Source organism: Cheilinus undulatus, linkage group 14 (assembly GCF_018320785.1).
Source record: "Cheilinus undulatus linkage group 14, ASM1832078v1, whole genome shotgun sequence".
NCBI classification, from domain to species: domain Eukaryota; kingdom Metazoa; phylum Chordata; class Actinopteri; order Labriformes; family Labridae; genus Cheilinus; species Cheilinus undulatus.
Genome location: NC_054878.1, coordinates 298,676 through 315,633, shown reverse-complemented (window position 1 = coordinate 315,633; position 16,958 = coordinate 298,676). Strand labels below are relative to the sequence as shown.

General features: G+C 46.6%; 1 protein-coding gene across 7 annotated transcripts in view; it reads right to left on the bottom strand.

Moving 5' to 3' along the window:
* enah (ENAH actin regulator) overlaps positions 1 to 16,958 on the bottom strand; it is a 313,726-nt gene that overhangs the window by 31,498 nt on the left and 265,270 nt on the right. For all 7 annotated transcript variants that reach the window (XM_041806187.1, XM_041806191.1, XM_041806188.1 and 4 more), the window contains exon 5: positions 15,645 to 15,961. In XM_041806187.1, coding sequence (XP_041662121.1) covers positions 15,645 to 15,961 — 317 coding nt within the window. The remainder of the gene's footprint in view (positions 1 to 15,644; positions 15,962 to 16,958) is intronic.

Genomic DNA, 16,958 nt, shown 5'->3' with positions numbered 1-16,958 from the left:
TCTCCTGAGCTGTCTGGTGTGTTCATGGTCTTCATGGTGCTGTTTGTTCTCTAACATCTGTCTGAGGCCTTCACAGCTGTATTTATTCTGAGGTTAGATCACACACAGGGGGGCTGTTCACTCATTAGGGGACTTCTGAAGGTGACTGGTTGACCTGGATTTTATTCAGAGGTATCAGACTCCTAGGCTGAAGACTTTTGCACACCACACTTTTCAGATTTTCATTATTTAAAATAATTTAAAAGCCATGTATAATTTTCCTTTAGCTTCATGATTACGCCCCACTTTGTGTTTGTCTATAATGCAGAATCCACATAAGTCTTATTTATGTCTGCGGTTGTAATGTGAAGAAAGGTGGAAAAGATCAATGGGCATGAATACTTTTGTGAGACTCTGTGAATGTCGGATGTCTTTTAAGTTTCTTGATAAATAGCACATCATCATTAGAAAACCAACTCTGTAATCCAACAACCAGACTGCTCCCTGGGATAATGTTTTACCGTTTTACCGCCCAGTCTGAACGTCTACATCGGGCATCTGTGCATCAAATTCTTTTGACAGGCAAACATTCATGACCCACCAAGAACAGCTCTGTGACCAGTTTGGGGTCCCAGTCCACCACTTGAAAACCACTGAGTGCTGCGCTGCTACGCCAGCGTGGTCTGAAACCATGCCTGAGAGAGAGGAGACGCCTCAGAGTGCTACTCTGTTTAACACTGCAGAGAGGAGGGCATGTACAAAATGACTCACTGATGTCACATGATCCTGGTTTAATGTCAACCATTCACACTCTTCAGGAGTTCACATTTAGCTGCTTCCTCTGTTAGAAACCCTCTCATGCTTAAAACTGAGCTCCACTGTTTTTTATTTGCTATCTTTTTACATAAGCCAAGCGCTTTACTTCCATTTGGATAAAATCCTGTTTTTATTTGAAAGAAAATGAACTACAGTGGGTACATCAAAAGCTACAGCATTATCCTGGATAGAAAAGTAAAAGCACAGAGGTGAAGGGAAGTGTAAGGATGTGTCATGGTTGATCAGAAAGGTAGAATCATGATGTACAGATAGCTTTGGTCACTGAGCTTTCTGGAGCGCTGCTGTCCTGATTCTACATCACTGTCAGAAGATACTGAGGTGAGCAGAGCTGCTTCCATGCTGCGGTAACTGAACTACGGTGTGCCTTAAAGGCCAAATAGCATGTGACTAATGTGATTTATGTGCTGTTTGCCTCCGTGCTTTCTCAAAGGGAAAGGTAATTCCTGTCCAGCCCATTTTTGTGCAGAGAAAATCTACTTCAAACACCTACAGACATGGTCTAAATCTGTACGGATGTCCACAGATGCGTGCACAATCCAAATTTCTTTCTCAGATACCAACCGCAGCCTCGGCCTGGCGGTGCCGGGTCAGACACGAGCAGCAGGAGGAGAGCTGGGTTTCACGTGAACACCTCAGCAGCAGTCACAAGACAGATAAAGGGATGGATGAGAGACGGCGTCTGTGGCTCGTCTCTGCGCCTCAGCTCAGCGCTCTCACAGCTCACGCTGCATTTACCTTCCCCATAGCTGGAGTGAAAGCTGATGCCCACTTCCACCCCACTACACTCAGGATCACTCTCGTTTTTTATCAGCTCTGGATTCCACCAGATTTACCAACTTTTCCCACAATCCTTTTACTCCTCACGGAAGTGAAATATTTCATTTTTTTAGTCTCTGCCGTCCTTCCTTCCTTCTCTACCCGCTGACATGTTCCAACCTTCCTCACCATCCCAGTCCCCTCATACTCCCCCTCTCCCTCCCTCTCTCTCTCGTTCCCCAGCCCGCTGTAGCTCAGGGCGGGTCACGTGACTGAGAGGCCCCAGCTTTGCTCTGCCATTCCACACAAAATCAACTCAGCATCAAAACACGCTGATTACACGCAGAGCTGCTCACGTGCACACAGGAACACACAGGAACACGCAGGAACACACATGAACACACATGAACACACAGGAACACGCAGGAACACACATGAACACACATGAACACACAGGAACACGCAGGAACACGCATGAACACACAGGAACATGCAGGAATACAGAGGAAAACGCAGGAACACGCATGAACACACATGAACACATGGGAACACACAGGAACACGCATGAACACACAGGAACATGCAGGAACACAGAGGAACACACAGGAACACAGAGGAACTAACAGGAACACACAGGAACACACGGGAACACGCAGGAATAAATGTGAATACAGAGGAAAACGCAGGAACACGCAGGAACACACAGGAACACACAGGAACACAGAGGAACTAACAGGAACACACAGGAACACACGGGAACACGCAGGAACACAGAGGAACTAACAGGAACACACAGGAACACACGGGAACACGCAGGAACACAGAGGAACTAACAGGAACACGCAGGAACACAGAGGAACACGCAGGAACACACGGATAAATGTGTACAGCAGGATAAATGTGTCTACAGCAGGATAAATGCGTCTACAGCAGGATAAATGTGTCTACAGCAGGATAAATGTGTCTACAGCAGGATAAATGTGTCTACAGCAGGGAGAGGACTGATATATGAGAGTGATGCCTTTCTAAACCCCCTCCTTATCACCATCGTAGGACGGCACACAGACATGAAAATGCTTTGCTGGCTCGGTCTTGTGATGAAAATATCTGCTGAGAGTTTCTCATGTTGCTCGTACAGCGCCTGCTAACGTTCCCAGCTGATGGAGGAGACGGAAAGTTTAGGGCCGAAGCTTCAGCGTGGAAACAATGACAGATGGAATCGTCTCAAAAGTCCCAGCATGAATCTGAATATTCTTCTCTGAACAAATATTTGTTGGTGTTTAAAGTCTTTAAGATTAGATTTCCATTTCTCACTGTACAAGTATCAATAACATAAAAACAAATTCATAACAGCATTCACGGGTCTTGAAATTAGGATTTTCCATGATTTGATACATGTCAGTTTGACCCAGAAAAGCTTTAATGTGCAAACATTTGTGTATTTTGTGTGACTTTAAGATAAAGCAGCGATATTTTAGGTTTTTACTGCTGTGAAATGATTAGAATGAGTCCTGAACAGTCTGTGAAGGGTCAAGTTTGATGTTTTTGTCTGAGTGAGAAATTAAAAAAGTGTCTGTGTAATTTTTCCACTCATGACAAAAGTAGGGCTGTCCCTTTAAACCTGACGATAACACTGATCTCCAGCTGAGACTAGAAGAAAACTTGATTTTCCTTACTGCCATCACTGTTGATGGGCTGATGGGTTAGCATAAACTTCACTAACACTGTCACAGAGCCGTCACTGGTTCACATTCATGGGTTTAACTGGGAGCTGGACTATCAGCAGAGCTGGACTATCTGTAGAGCTGGACTATCGGCAGAGCTGGACTATCTGTAGAGCTGGACTATCGGCAGAGCTGGACTATCTGCAGAGCTGGACTATCTGCAGAGCTGGACTATCTGTAGAGCTGGACTATCAGCAGAGCTGGACTATCTGTAGAGCTGGACTATCTGCAGAGCTGGACTATCTGTAGAGCTGGACTATCGGCAGAGCTGGACTATCTGCAGAGCTGGACTATCTGCAGAGCTGGACTATCTGCAGAGCTGGACTATCGGCAGAGCTGGACTATCTGTAGAGCTGGACTATCTGCAGAGCTGGACTATCGGCAGAGCTGGACTATCTGTAGAGCTGGACTATCTGCAGAGCTGGACTATCGGCAGAGCTGGACTATCTGTAGAGCTGGACTATAGGCAGAGCTGGACTATCTGCAGAGCTGGACTATCTGCAGAGCTGGACTATCTGCAGAGCTGGACTATCGGCAGAGCTGGACTATCGGCAGAGCTGGACTATCTGTAGAGCTGGACTATCGGCAGAGCTGGACTATCTGCAGAGCTGGACTATCTGCAGAGCTGGACTATCTGCAGAGCTGGACTATCTGCAGAGCTGGACTATCGGCAGAGCTGGACTATCTGTAGAGCTGGACTATCTGCAGAGCTGGACTATCTGTAGAGCTGGACTATCGGCAGAGCTGGACTATCTGTAGAGCTGGACTATCGGCAGAGCTGGACTATCTGTAGAGCTGGACTATCGGCAGAGCTGGACTATCTGCAGAGCTGGACTATCTGCAGAGCTGGACTATCTGTAGAGCTGGACTATCAGCAGAGCTGGACTATCTGTAGAGCTGGACTATCGGCAGAGCTGGACTATCTGTAGAGCTGGACTATCGGCAGAGCTGGACTATCTGCAGAGCTGGACTATCTGCAGAGCTGGACTATCTGTAGAGCTGGACTATCAGCAGAGCTGGACTATCTGTAGAGCTGGACTATCTGCAGAGCTGGACTATCTGTAGAGCTGGACTATAGGCAGAGCTGGACTATCTGCAGAGCTGGACTATCTGCAGAGCTGGACTATCTGCAGAGCTGGACTATCGGCAGAGCTGGACTATCGGCAGAGCTGGACTATCTGTAGAGCTGGACTATCGGCAGAGCTGGACTATCTGCAGAGCTGGACTATCTGCAGAGCTGGACTATCTGCAGAGCTGGACTATCTGCAGAGCTGGACTATCGGCAGAGCTGGACTATCTGTAGAGCTGGACTATCTGTAGAGCTGGACTATCTGCAGAGCTGGACTATCTGCAGAGATGGACTATCTGTAGAGCTGGACTATCGGCAGAGCTGGACTATCGGCAGAGCTGGACTATCTGTAGAGCTGGACTATCTGTAGAGCTGGACTATCTGCAGAGCTGGACTATCTGCAGAGCTGGACTATCTGTAGAGCTGGACTATCTGTAGAGCTGGACTATCGGCAGAGCTGGACTATCTGTAGAGCTGGACTATCTGCAGAGCTGGACTATCGGCAGAGCTGGACTATCTGCAGAGCTGGACTATAGGCAGAGCTGGACTATCTGCAGAGCTGGACTATCTGCAGAGCTGGACTATCTGCAGAGCTGGACTATCGGCAGAGCTGGACTATCTGCAGAGCTGGACTATCTGCAGAGCTGGACTATCTGCAGAGCTGGACTATCTGCAGAGCTGGACTATCGGCAGAGCTGGACTATCTGCAGAGCTGGACTATCGGCAGAGCTGGACTATCGGCAGAGCTGGACTATCTGCAGAGCTGGACTATCGGCAGAGCTGGACTATCTGCAGAGCTGGACTATCTGCAGAGCTGGACTATCGGCAGAGCTGGACTATCTGTAGAGCTGGACTATCTGTAGAGCTGGACTATCTGCAGAGCTGGACTATCTGCAGAGCTGGACTCTCTGTAGAGCTGGACTATCGGCAGAGCTGGACTATCTGCAGAGCTGGACTATCGGCAGAGCTGGACTATCTGCAGAGCTGGACTATCTGCAGAGCTGGACTATCGGCAGAGCTGGACTATCTGCAGAGCTGGACTATCTGTAGAGCTGGACTATCTGTAGAGCTGGACTATCGGCAGAGCTGGACTATCTGTAGAGCTGGACTATCTGCAGAGCTGGACTATCTGCAGAGCTGGACTATCTGTAGAGCTGGACTATCTGCAGAGCTGGACTATCTGTAGAGCTGGACTATCTGCAGAGCTGGACTATCTGCAGAGCTGGACTATCTGCAGAGCTGGACTATCTGCAGAGCTGGACTATCTGCAGAGCTGGACTATCTGCAGAGCTGGACTATCTGCAGAGCTGGACTATCTGCAGAGCTGGACTATCTGCAGAGCTGGACTATCTGCAGAGCTGGACTATCTGTAGAGCTGGACTATCTGCAGAGCTGGACTATCTGCAGAGCTGGACTATCTGCAGAGCTGGACTATCTGTAGAGCTGGACTATCTGCAGAGCTGGACTATCTGTAGAGCTGGACTATCTGCAGAGCTGGACTATCTGCAGAGCTGGACTATCTGCAGAGCTGGACTATCTGTAGAGCTGGACTATCTGCAGAGCTGGACTATCTGCAGAGCTGGACTATCTGCAGAGCTGGACTATCTGCAGAGCTGGACTATCTGCAGAGCTGGACTATCTGCAGAGCTGGACTATCGGCAGAGCTGGACTATCTGTAGAGCTGGACTATCTGCAGAGCTGGACTATCTGTAGAGCTGGACTATCTGCAGAGCTGGACTATCTGTAGAGCTGGACTATCTGCAGAGCTGGACTATCTGTAGAGCTGGACTATCTGCAGAGCTGGACTATCTGTAGAGCTGGACTATCTGCAGAGCTGGACTATCTGCAGAGCTGGACTATCGGCAGAGCTGGACTATCTGTAGAGCTGGACTATCTGCAGAGCTGGACTATCTGTAGAGCTGGACTATCTGCAGAGCTGGACTATCTGCAGAGCTGGACTATCTGCAGAGCTGGACTATCTGCAGAGCTGGACTATCGGCAGAGCTGGACTATCTGCAGAGCTGGACTATCTGCAGAGCTGGACTATCTGCAGAGCTGGACTATCGGCAGAGCTGGACTATCTGCAGAGCTGGACTATCTGTAGAGCTGGAGATTCATACCAGACTCAGTCATTATTTCCAGTAGAAACCAGTGTCTCTCTGATGCTCAGCAGCAGTTCTGTCTGCTAGTCAAGCTGTGGATCAGTTATAGAAGTGAAATGAAATAGTTAAATACCATAATAACGGGGTCAAAGCACTGGATGGTTTTATATTCCTACAGCTGACAGCCAGTCTGACAGCACTCTGATCAACTGTTAAAGATGATAGATGAGACAGTGATGAGTCTGGGATACAGGAGTTTGAAATAAAGGGCTGGTAAAGTCTTCAGTGATAACCCTGTAGTGCAGATAAAGCTACGACTAAGAGAGCAGAGACCATGACACTGAGCTGCTCTGACTGTGGAATATCCAGCAGGGAGGAAATTACATCCAACAGCCTTGTTGCAAAGCTGGCGTCCATCCCAGAACCACCATGGAAGTCACTGAGCTCTCAGAATGACCGGTTTAGGATCACAGATGTGTGAGACTGGAGGCTGCATGGTCAGGTGTGTGGTGTTACACACCTAAGGAAGCAGGACTGGTTGAAACACCTGAATTCAATTAACGGTCATGGCTAAATACTTTTGTCCATATAGTGCAGATCTGGTGGCAGCACTAAAATTGATTGGACCCAGCAGCTGAACACTGGTAACTGATGTCTGTTCTCATCAGTAGGCCTGGGGCTGCATTAATAGTCTCTGTGATTGGATGTCAGTGTTCACTGATATCTCATTAACCTGCAGTCATGCTGGATTCAGTAGAACTTTAACAGTTCCAGGAGTTCCTGGAGAAAGAAATTCAAGACTACAATAGTGCCACTGTTGAACTTTAGAGAAAAACTTTTTTAACTTTCAATTTTTTTGAAAAATATAAAGTTCAAACTTCAGGTTTTGTTTTTCGTTTTTTTTTTTTTTTCTACTCAACATTAGTATGTTTTTGAGTAGGGAAACGCACACTTCAAAATGATTATTAAATTGTGAATTTCCATGGTAACCAGCGTGGACTCATGATGCTGTTTATTTACTTTAATGTATGCAACACTGGCCAGCATGATCACAGTCACACATTTTACCTAAAGGTGCAGCCCTGGGAAACTCATACTAAAGATTAACCAGAGCATCAGAGCATCAACCATCGCTTAATGTTTCACTGATGGGTTTCTATTTAGTGCACCTGACCTCTACCTGCCTACCTGTGGTTCCTCTGAGGGCCACCAGGGGGCCAAAGGCCGCAATATTAGGGCCAGTGGACTGAGAGAACAGAGACTGTGGCTAAAGACTGAGGGTGCGTTCGAAAAGTCCAAAAAATGACCTCCTAAGTCCTTTCCTATTCACTTTTCCTTAACCCCGACGAGAAAGGTCACAGGGTCAAGGAAAGGTGTGAGTTAGAGGATAGGAAAGGAGAACTGTGGTGAGTAAGGAATCCGACTGCACTTTCCTTAGGTGGATGTTACGGACGTGACGTGTGTTTTTCGAGTAAAAACTACAATTTAACGTTGATGGGCTACAAAACTCGCAACTTCCACTCGGTGCGTTCTCTGTGTTTTGTGCTGTGAACGCTAAAACGTCAGAGATATGAGCTCAGTAAGATTTTTATATCCTAAAGTCTCTTCAGGAAGAGGAACTGTGAACATCTAGACCAGCAGAAACCTTTCTCTTAATCTGAACTTTCTAAGTCAAAACAACCAGATGAATAATGTTCAAGTCCTTTAGTTTCAGAACCATATTAAATACTTTTGCTTTATTCCCTTCCTAATCATTTTGTCTTTAATTCTCTCGTCTCTGTTAAATTTATTCCAGAGTCTACTCTGGTTTCTCTATAAAGCTCTCTAAACCGCGTCTTCCCTGCGTAATTATGATGATAAATATAATAATCACAATACAGCAACATGCCCACTTTATCGCTGTAGTTGGTTGTGATTTACAAACTTAAAACCTTTACTTTAATATTTCAAAATAGCAAAACAAATACAGTTTAAAACACTGACTGATCGTTTACTGTTTAAATAAAATGGAAATGAGAAGAAATGAAATGGTGATCATGAGTTAAATGATAAAGTTTTCATGTCTGTAATATTCCTCTGTTCATCCCTACTGCCTTCATTTATCACGTGGATTATACGTTTGACTGGATTTACGGTTTAAATCAGGGTTAGTAAAGTTATTCTAGTTATTCTAGTTATTCTAGTTAATCTAGTTAATCACTTGTTCTGATGAGCGGTCAACAGGTGCGTCACTTTAAATGAAGTTTACGCAAAGCATTGTGGGTCGTCTTTTCATCTCTCCTTTGGTAAAGGATGCTCCAGTGTTTCCTAGGCTAAAGGAGATAATAAAGGAAACAATGAAGCTCCTTTCCTTACCATTTAGAGAATTCCAACAGTCCTTAACATGGCCGACACTTAAATACTTCTGGGTCGTTTCACTCAGTTAGGAACCTTCCTAAGCAAGATGGACTTTTCAAACGCACCCCGAGTAGTCGGGTCAGCTTGTCACAGAGAGACTAGAGAGCATGTCACAGAGAGACAAGAGAGTGTCACAGAGAGACAAGAGAGTGTCACAGAGAGACTGGAGAATGTCACAGAGAAGCTAGAGAGTGTCACAGAGAGACAAGAGAGCGTGTCACAGAGAGACAAGAGTGCGTCACAGAGAGACTAGAGAGTCAGAGAGACACTAAAGAGCATGTCACAGAGAGACTAGAGAGCATGTCAGAGAGACTAGAGAGGGTGTCACAGAGAACCTAGAGAGCGTCACAGAGGGACTAGAGTGTCACAGAGAGACTAGAGAGCATGTCACAGAGAGACTAGAGAGTGTCACAGAGAGACTAGAGAGCATGTTACAGAGGGACTAGAGTGTGTCACAGAGAGACAAGAGAGCATGTCACAGAGAGACTAGAGAGAGTGTCACAGAGAGATAAAAGAGCATTACAGAGAGACAAGAGAGTGTCAGAGAGAGACTAGAGAGAGTGTCAGAGAGAGACTAGAGAGTGTCACAGAGTGACTGGAGAATGTCACAGAGAAGCTAGAGAGTGTCACAGAGAGACAAGATAGCGTGTCACAGAGAGACAAGAGTGCGTCACAGAGAGACTAGAGAGTCAGAGAGACACTTAAGAGCATGTCACAGAGAGACTAGAGAGCATGTCAGAGAGACTAGAAAGGGTGTCACAGAGAACCTAGAGAGCGTCACAGAGAGACTAGAGTGTCACAGAGAGACTAAAGAGCATGTCACAGAGAGACAAGAGAGTGTCACAGAGAGACTAGAGAGCATTTTACAGAGGGACTAGAGTGTGTCACAGAGAGACAAGAGAGCATGTCACAGAGAGACTAGAGAGAGTGTCACAGAGAGATAACAGAGCATTACAGAGAGACAAGAGAGTGTCAGAGAGAGACTAGAGAGAGTGTCAGAGAGAGACTAGAGAGTGTCATAGAGAGAGAAGAGAACATGTCACAGAAAGACAAGAAAGTGTCACAGAGATACTAGAGAGTATGTCACAGAGAGACAAGAGAGCGTAACAGAGAGACTAGAGTGTCACAGAGAAACTAAAGAGCATGTCACAGAGAGACTAGAGAGTGTCACAGAGAGACTAGAGCATGTCACAGAAGGACTAGAGAGCGTCGCAGAGAGAGTAGAGTGTCACAGAGAGACTAAAGAGCACGTCACAGAGAGACAAAGGAGTGTCACAGTGAGACTAGAGAGTATGTCACAGAGAGACTAGAGAGCATGTTACAGAGGGACTAGAGAGTGTAACAGAGAGACAAGAGAGCATGTCACAGAGAGACTAGAGAGAGTGTCACAGAGAGATAAAAGAGCATTACAGAGAGACTAGAGAGTTTCAGAGAGAGACTAGAAAGTGTGTCAGAGAGAGACTAGAGAGTGTCATAGAAAGAGAAGAGAACATGTCACAGAGAGACAAGAAAGTGTCACAGAGATACTAGAGAGCATGTCACAGAGAGACTAAAGAGCATGTCAGAGAGACTAGAGAGCATGTCACAGAGGGACTAGAGAGCATGTCAGAGAGACTAGAGAGGGTGTCACAGAGAGACTAGAGAGCATGTCACAAAGAGACAAGAGAGTATGTCAGAGAGACAAAGGAGCGTGTCATAGAAAAACTGGAGGGCGTGTCACAGAGAGACTACAGAGTGTAACAGAGAGACTAGAGAGTGTCACAGAGAGACTAGAGAGCGTGTCAGAGAGACTAGAGAAGGTGTCATAGAGAGACTGGAGAGCATGTCACAAAGAGACAAGAGAGCATGTCAGAGAGTCTAAAGAGCATGTCATAGAGAGACTAGAGAGTGTGTCACAGAGAGACTAGAGAGCTATCACAGAGAGAATAGAGAGCATGTCACAGAGAGACTAGAGAGTGTGTCACAGAGAGATTAGAGAGCATGTCGCAAAGAGACTAGAGAGGGTGTCAGAGAGACTAGAGAGCATGTCACAGAGAGACTAGAGAGCGTGTCACAGAGAGACTACAAAGTGTCACAGAGAGACAAGAGAGCATGTCACAGAGAGACTAGAGAGTTACACAGAGAGACAAGAGAGTGTCACAGAGAGACTAGAGAGCGTGCCAAGGAGAGACTAGAGAAAGTGTCACAGAGAGACAAGACAGCGTGTCACAGAGAGACTAGAGAGTGTGTCACAGAAAGACTAGAGAGAGTGTCATAGAGAGACTAGAGAGCGTGTCACAGAGAGACTAGAGAGCGTGTCAGAGAGATTAGAGAGTGTCACAGAGAGACAAGAGAGTGTCATAGAGAGACTAGAGAGCGTGTCACAGAGAGACTAGAGAGCGTGTCACAGAGAGACTACAAAGTGTCACAGAGAGACAAGAGAGCGTGTCACAGAGAGACTAGAGAGTTACACAGAGAGACTAGAGAGCGTGCCAAGGAGAGACTAGAGAAACTGTCACAGAGAGACAAGACAGCGTGTCACAGAGAGACTAGAGAGTGTGTCACAGAAAGACTAGAGAGAGTGTCATAGAGAGACTAGAGAGCGTGTCAAAGAGAGACTAGAGAGCGTGTCAGAGAGATTAGAGGGTGTCACAGAGAGACAAGAGAGTGTCATAGAGAGACTAGAGAGCGTGTCACAGAGAGACTAGAGAGCGTGTCACAGAGAGACTAGAGAGCGTGTCAGAGAGATTAGAGAGTGTCACAGAGAGACAAGAGAGTGTCATAGAGAGACTAGAGAGCGTGTCACAGAGAGACTAGAGAGCGTGTCAGAGAGATTAGAGAGTGTCACAGAGAGACTAGAGAGCGTGTCAGAGAGACTAGAAGTTGCTACATTCCTGTCTGATCCATGTTTGTTCTCCATGTCCGACACGTGAAATATTTCCCCTCTCTCTTGTCCCAGGGCGTTTATATGCTCGCACACACATACCCCCACATGCACACACCCCCACATGCACACACACACACATGCACGCACACACAGACACACACATTGCTCCCTGGGGCTCTCACTGGCGTTCTCCATGACGGTGTATTTTTAGCCTCTGAGTAACACCACCAAACTGTGAGTGTGTGTGTGTTTATGCGTGCATGCTAATAGGCTGATGGTGTCAGTGAAGCGTGCCACACATCGCAGCCTTCCCCACTGACCCAGTCTGAACATGGAGCACATTTCCTCTCTGATCTGTTTCTCCTGGATTATGTTTGACTGAAACACCATCACTCCATCTTTAGACTCGACTCTGATGCTGAGGTGAGAGCGAACATGAAGTTCATCTACAGCGAGCTCTTCTTGCAGCGCTGACAAGGACAGTGATTAAAGATAATAAAGTGGATATTTTAAGGAGGATGACCACGCTCTCCTCCCACGCTCACGCACCACTTTGCATCTTCATTAAGACCCTGGACGCTCGTGTGTGAGTATGACTGGTGTTTGGGCTGGAGATGCTCTTTCAAAAATAAATCACTCACCCCTAAACCCACGTGAATCGACTCACACATTCACCCTCCATGCCCCGGTGCCCTAGCAATCTGTTCAGAGCGTCTGTCCAGCCCATGGGCAGAGGAGCTCTGCAGCTCTGATAATAGGAACAGAGAAAAAGCTGCTTTAATACTGAATGCTTCAGCATCCAGCTGCATATCAGGACTGATGGAGAAAGATTCTTTCATCAGGAGCACCATAAAATCTAGACGGCGTTTCCCACTGAGGGCCACAAACGAAGAATGTAAGGATGACGGGGCCACTGTGATAAATGAGCTGGCCTTTAGTGTTCTATGTAGGCTAAGAAATGCTTCATGATTTAATATCCTTAAAGATAAACACAGCTTCAATCACAGCATCATATTCACGGCTGATAAAGCAAATAGCCAGTCAGTATATAAACACAGAGAATGAACCACTGAACAGATGGAATCTGATTAAATCACATTTACATTTACACAGTACCAACAAATCTACATTTACAGAAAAAATATTTAAAATCTTGGGATTTTTGCAGAAATCCAGCATGGCGATATTTATAAATGATCTTATCCGATACGAAACATAAATGCAGTCCAGACCTACTTCAGTCCTTAAAGAGGATTTGGATCTGAAGGAATGAGGATGATGGCTGATATTTCAGCTGCAGAAATATTTTATCTGTCAGTAATTACCTTTAGAAGCTTTTATAATGCTGGGCATCCCTAATAGTAATCCTTAAAACACAATCAAAGCTGCATTTTTGATGCCAAAGGGAGAAGAGAGACAACACATGCTTCACTGACTCTCTGTGTTTTATGCTCTTATGCCATATTTCATTATTTGCTCAAGATTATACAACCAAGCGGCTCCTCCACTTCCCTGGAGCATTGCATTGTGGGAATATAGTGTGCAACGTAAAGATGAAGAAGATTTATCCTGGAGATCAGACTAACACCGCTGAACTGAATGTCGGCCAAATTCCAATACTTTCACTGGGACACAAACGCAGCACACCTAATATTAAGTTTATGCAGAAAAGTGTTTTTGAATAAGAAATCCTGTTTCAAGTTTACTAGAAGGTAAACCCTACACATAAAACCATCAAAAACAATACGATTATTGAGTATGTTTTTAAAAATATGTGATTCCATATGGAGTGTTGGCACTGATCATCCCTATGATGGAGTGTTCCTTTTATTTCAGCTATATCAGGATCAGATCTGTTTCTGGATGAGACTTCAGCACCGACTGACACCAGCTGACAGCGTGCTGTGTGACGTGGAAAAGCTCTAAAACTTCAGAGATGGGCTGCCAAATGAAACTCTGGAGTAAGGGTGTCCAAACTATGGCCCTGGGTCCATTTTCAACCCTCTGGCAGCAGATTCTAAAACAAAATAAAGTATGCTCTACACCAGATCAGGGAGCTCATGCTCCACTGTAGGGCAGCTGGATTAGGACAAAAAGGATAATCATGATTATTTAACCCTAACCCTAACCCTGAGATCAAAGTTATCCAACACTGATTTAAAACAGCTACATCAAATAACTTTACTGAAAGAACAGGCGATACATCCTCATAAATAAGTAGAAACATTCTTACTTTAAAATGAGGAAAACTCTGGTGGCAAAAATACAAAAAAGAACACAAAACCCAGAAACAAAACCAGCACAAAGCACGTTTTACTCCAGATTATCCTGTTTACATGATGAACCCAAAATTATGATTGGAAATGAAAATGGGCTATCTGTCCAGCTCTACCTGCTCCGTTTATTCTGTAATCAAACAGTTTGACAAAAATAACATTACAGCTCTTTTTTTAAAATAAAATTATTAATAACTGAATTAATGTTAAACATACTAACAACCAAAATAATAATATCTCACACATCCTGATGAATGAAGACATGAAGGTTTTTCAGCAGCAGATATTAGCATGAATGGATGAACGCTGCTCATTGTCTCATCTCTGCTGTAGAAAACATTTCACTCTGACTAACTTAGAGCACCAACACTTCTGTTTAGTCTGGCAGCTTTGTGCAGTTTGTTCTTGTTTGTGTAGGATGTTTTTATCAGTAATAGACCCACTACATGTCAATCTGTAAATATCCAACAAAAATGTGTATTTTAGGTTAAATTAAGACAAGAGTTAATGTTTGATCTGTTGTAGCATACTCATTTCATGGTTTCACTGTTAATCACTGCTTTAATGATGGATTTTTCTGACCAGGCACTCATGCTAAAGGAAATAAATGCTCAGACCTGAGGGAGGAGAGAGGTGGTTGTAAATATCATATACATCTGCAGGATTTAAAAGTGCACCTTTAGAGCTCTTCCTTGGCATATGCAGTATAAGTGTTTGCACCACACCCTCAAGGGGGCGCCACTGTTAGCCCTGAACATAAAACAAGTACCAGACTGAACGTCTCTCCCATGTTCCCCTGACTGAGGCTCCGTCAGTCTCCCTCTCTCTAATATGCAGTGTTTCTATCAGAGGAGCCACTCGGTGCTCTCTACAGTAAAAACAGCGTTTCTATTTCAACGTATCGGCTGAAAGAGTTTGGAAATATCAGCACAGAGTCTAATACTGGGCTTCTCTAGCTCTGTGTGAATGTGGAGAGGAGCCGTCTTCTCTCTCGGCTGCAGGGATCGGCTTTCTCATCCTGACCAGGGGTCAGTCCCGGCGTAGCCAGGGCTCACCAGGGCCCCCCTGAAATCTGATTGGCCACCCCAACATCCCTAACAATGATTGGCTATTTGTCTTGTCAGCGATGAATGAAAGCTGTGATATCAGCAGTGTTTGTCTTTAATCATTGAGCTACATTTGACTGACATTATTCACCTGAACACACTGAAGCTGAGCAGGATCACCATCCTGATATGTTTCTGCTGCTGTGGCCCTCAGTGGAAACACTCAGACATCCCTGGCCTCTACGGTCACTAATCCTGCTTCAAACCTTTACATGTTTGAATCATTTCTTAACCACAGCCCTACTGTAGAGTGATATTAGACCACGGTCATATATGGAGTCCAAACTTCATCTGAACAGGAAACTCCTCACTGATGTTCAACAATCCCTCTCAGCTTCTGCCTTCATGCAGCCAACCGTCTGTACCCAAACGACCCCACAGCATCCACACTGACCATGCTCCTCTGAGACGATCTATGTTAATGCCACAAAGACATCAGAAGACACAAAAACTCAGACAAGCTAGCAGGTCTTCAGTCCAGACCCAGGTAAAGCTGTGAGGCGTCTACGGTGAGCGAGCGTGCATCACTCACCGGCGTTGGAGATGCGTCTCCCTCTCTCCCAGTCCTGCTGCTCTCTGTCCAACTGCTCCTGCTGCTCCCTCTCGATCCGCTCTCTCTCCGCCTTCTCCCTCTCCATCAGCTCGTGCTCGGCACGCTCCTGCTGCTCCTGGCGTTCCCGCTCCAGCCGCTCTCGCTCCGCCTGCGCCTCCCTCTCCTGACGTTCGCGTTCTTGACGTTCGCGCTCCTGTCGCTCCTGCATCTCTCGCTCCAGGCGCTCGCGCTCCTGACGCTCCCTCTCCTGACGCTCACGCTCCATCTCCTTCTGCCTCTGCAGATCCTGGAGCTGCCTGGAGGAGGAGAGCAGAGAAAACACGGAACATTCTAATTCACAGCATGTCAGAAGGTTTACAGTCTCTGCTGATCATCACAGTGAAAACTCTTCTCTGTCCTCAGACTGAGGATCAGACAGAAGTCACTAAACCAGGGTTATGTTCATCTGATGGCAATATCTCAGGATTTCTCTGCAGAATGATCAACTGCAGTGTGCTTTAGCAGAGAGTCCAGGCTCTACTGAGCCGGTCTCCCAGGCTCTACTGAGCCGGTCTCCCAGGCTCTACTGAGCCGGTCTCCCAGGATCTACTGAGCCGGTCTCCCAGGCTCTACTGAGCCGGTCTCCCAGGATCTACTGAGCCGGTCTCCCAGACTCTAATGAGCCGGTCTCCCAGGCTCTACTGAGCCGGTCTCCCAGGATCTACTGAGCCGGTCTCCCAGGATCTACTGAGCCGGTCTCCCAGGCTCTACTGAGCCGGTCTCCCAGGCTCTAATGAGCCGGTCTCCCAGACTCTACTGAGCCGGTCTCCCAGGATCTACTGAGCCGGTCTCCCAGGCTCTACTGAGCCGGTCTCCCAGGATCTACTGAGCCGGTCTCCCAGGATCTACTGAGCCGGTCTCCCAGGCTCTACTGAGCCGGTCTCCCAGGATCTACTGAGCCGGTCTCCCAGGCTCTACTGAGCCGGTCTCCCAGGATCTACTGAGCCGGTCTCCCAGACTCTAATGAGCCGGTCTCCCAGACTCTACTGAGCCGGTCTCCCAGGATCTACTGAGCCGGTCTCCCAGGATCTACTGAGCCGGTCTCCCAGGCTCTACTGAGCCGGTCTCCCAGGCTCTAATGAGCCGGTCTCCCAGACTCTACTGAGCCGGTCTCCCAGGATCTACTGAGCCGGTCTCCCAGGCTCTACTGAGCCGGTCTCCCAGGATCTAATGAGCCGGTCTCCCAGGCTCTACTGAGCCGGTCTCCCAGGCTCTAATGAGCCGGTCTCCCAGGATCTACTGAGCCGGTCTCCC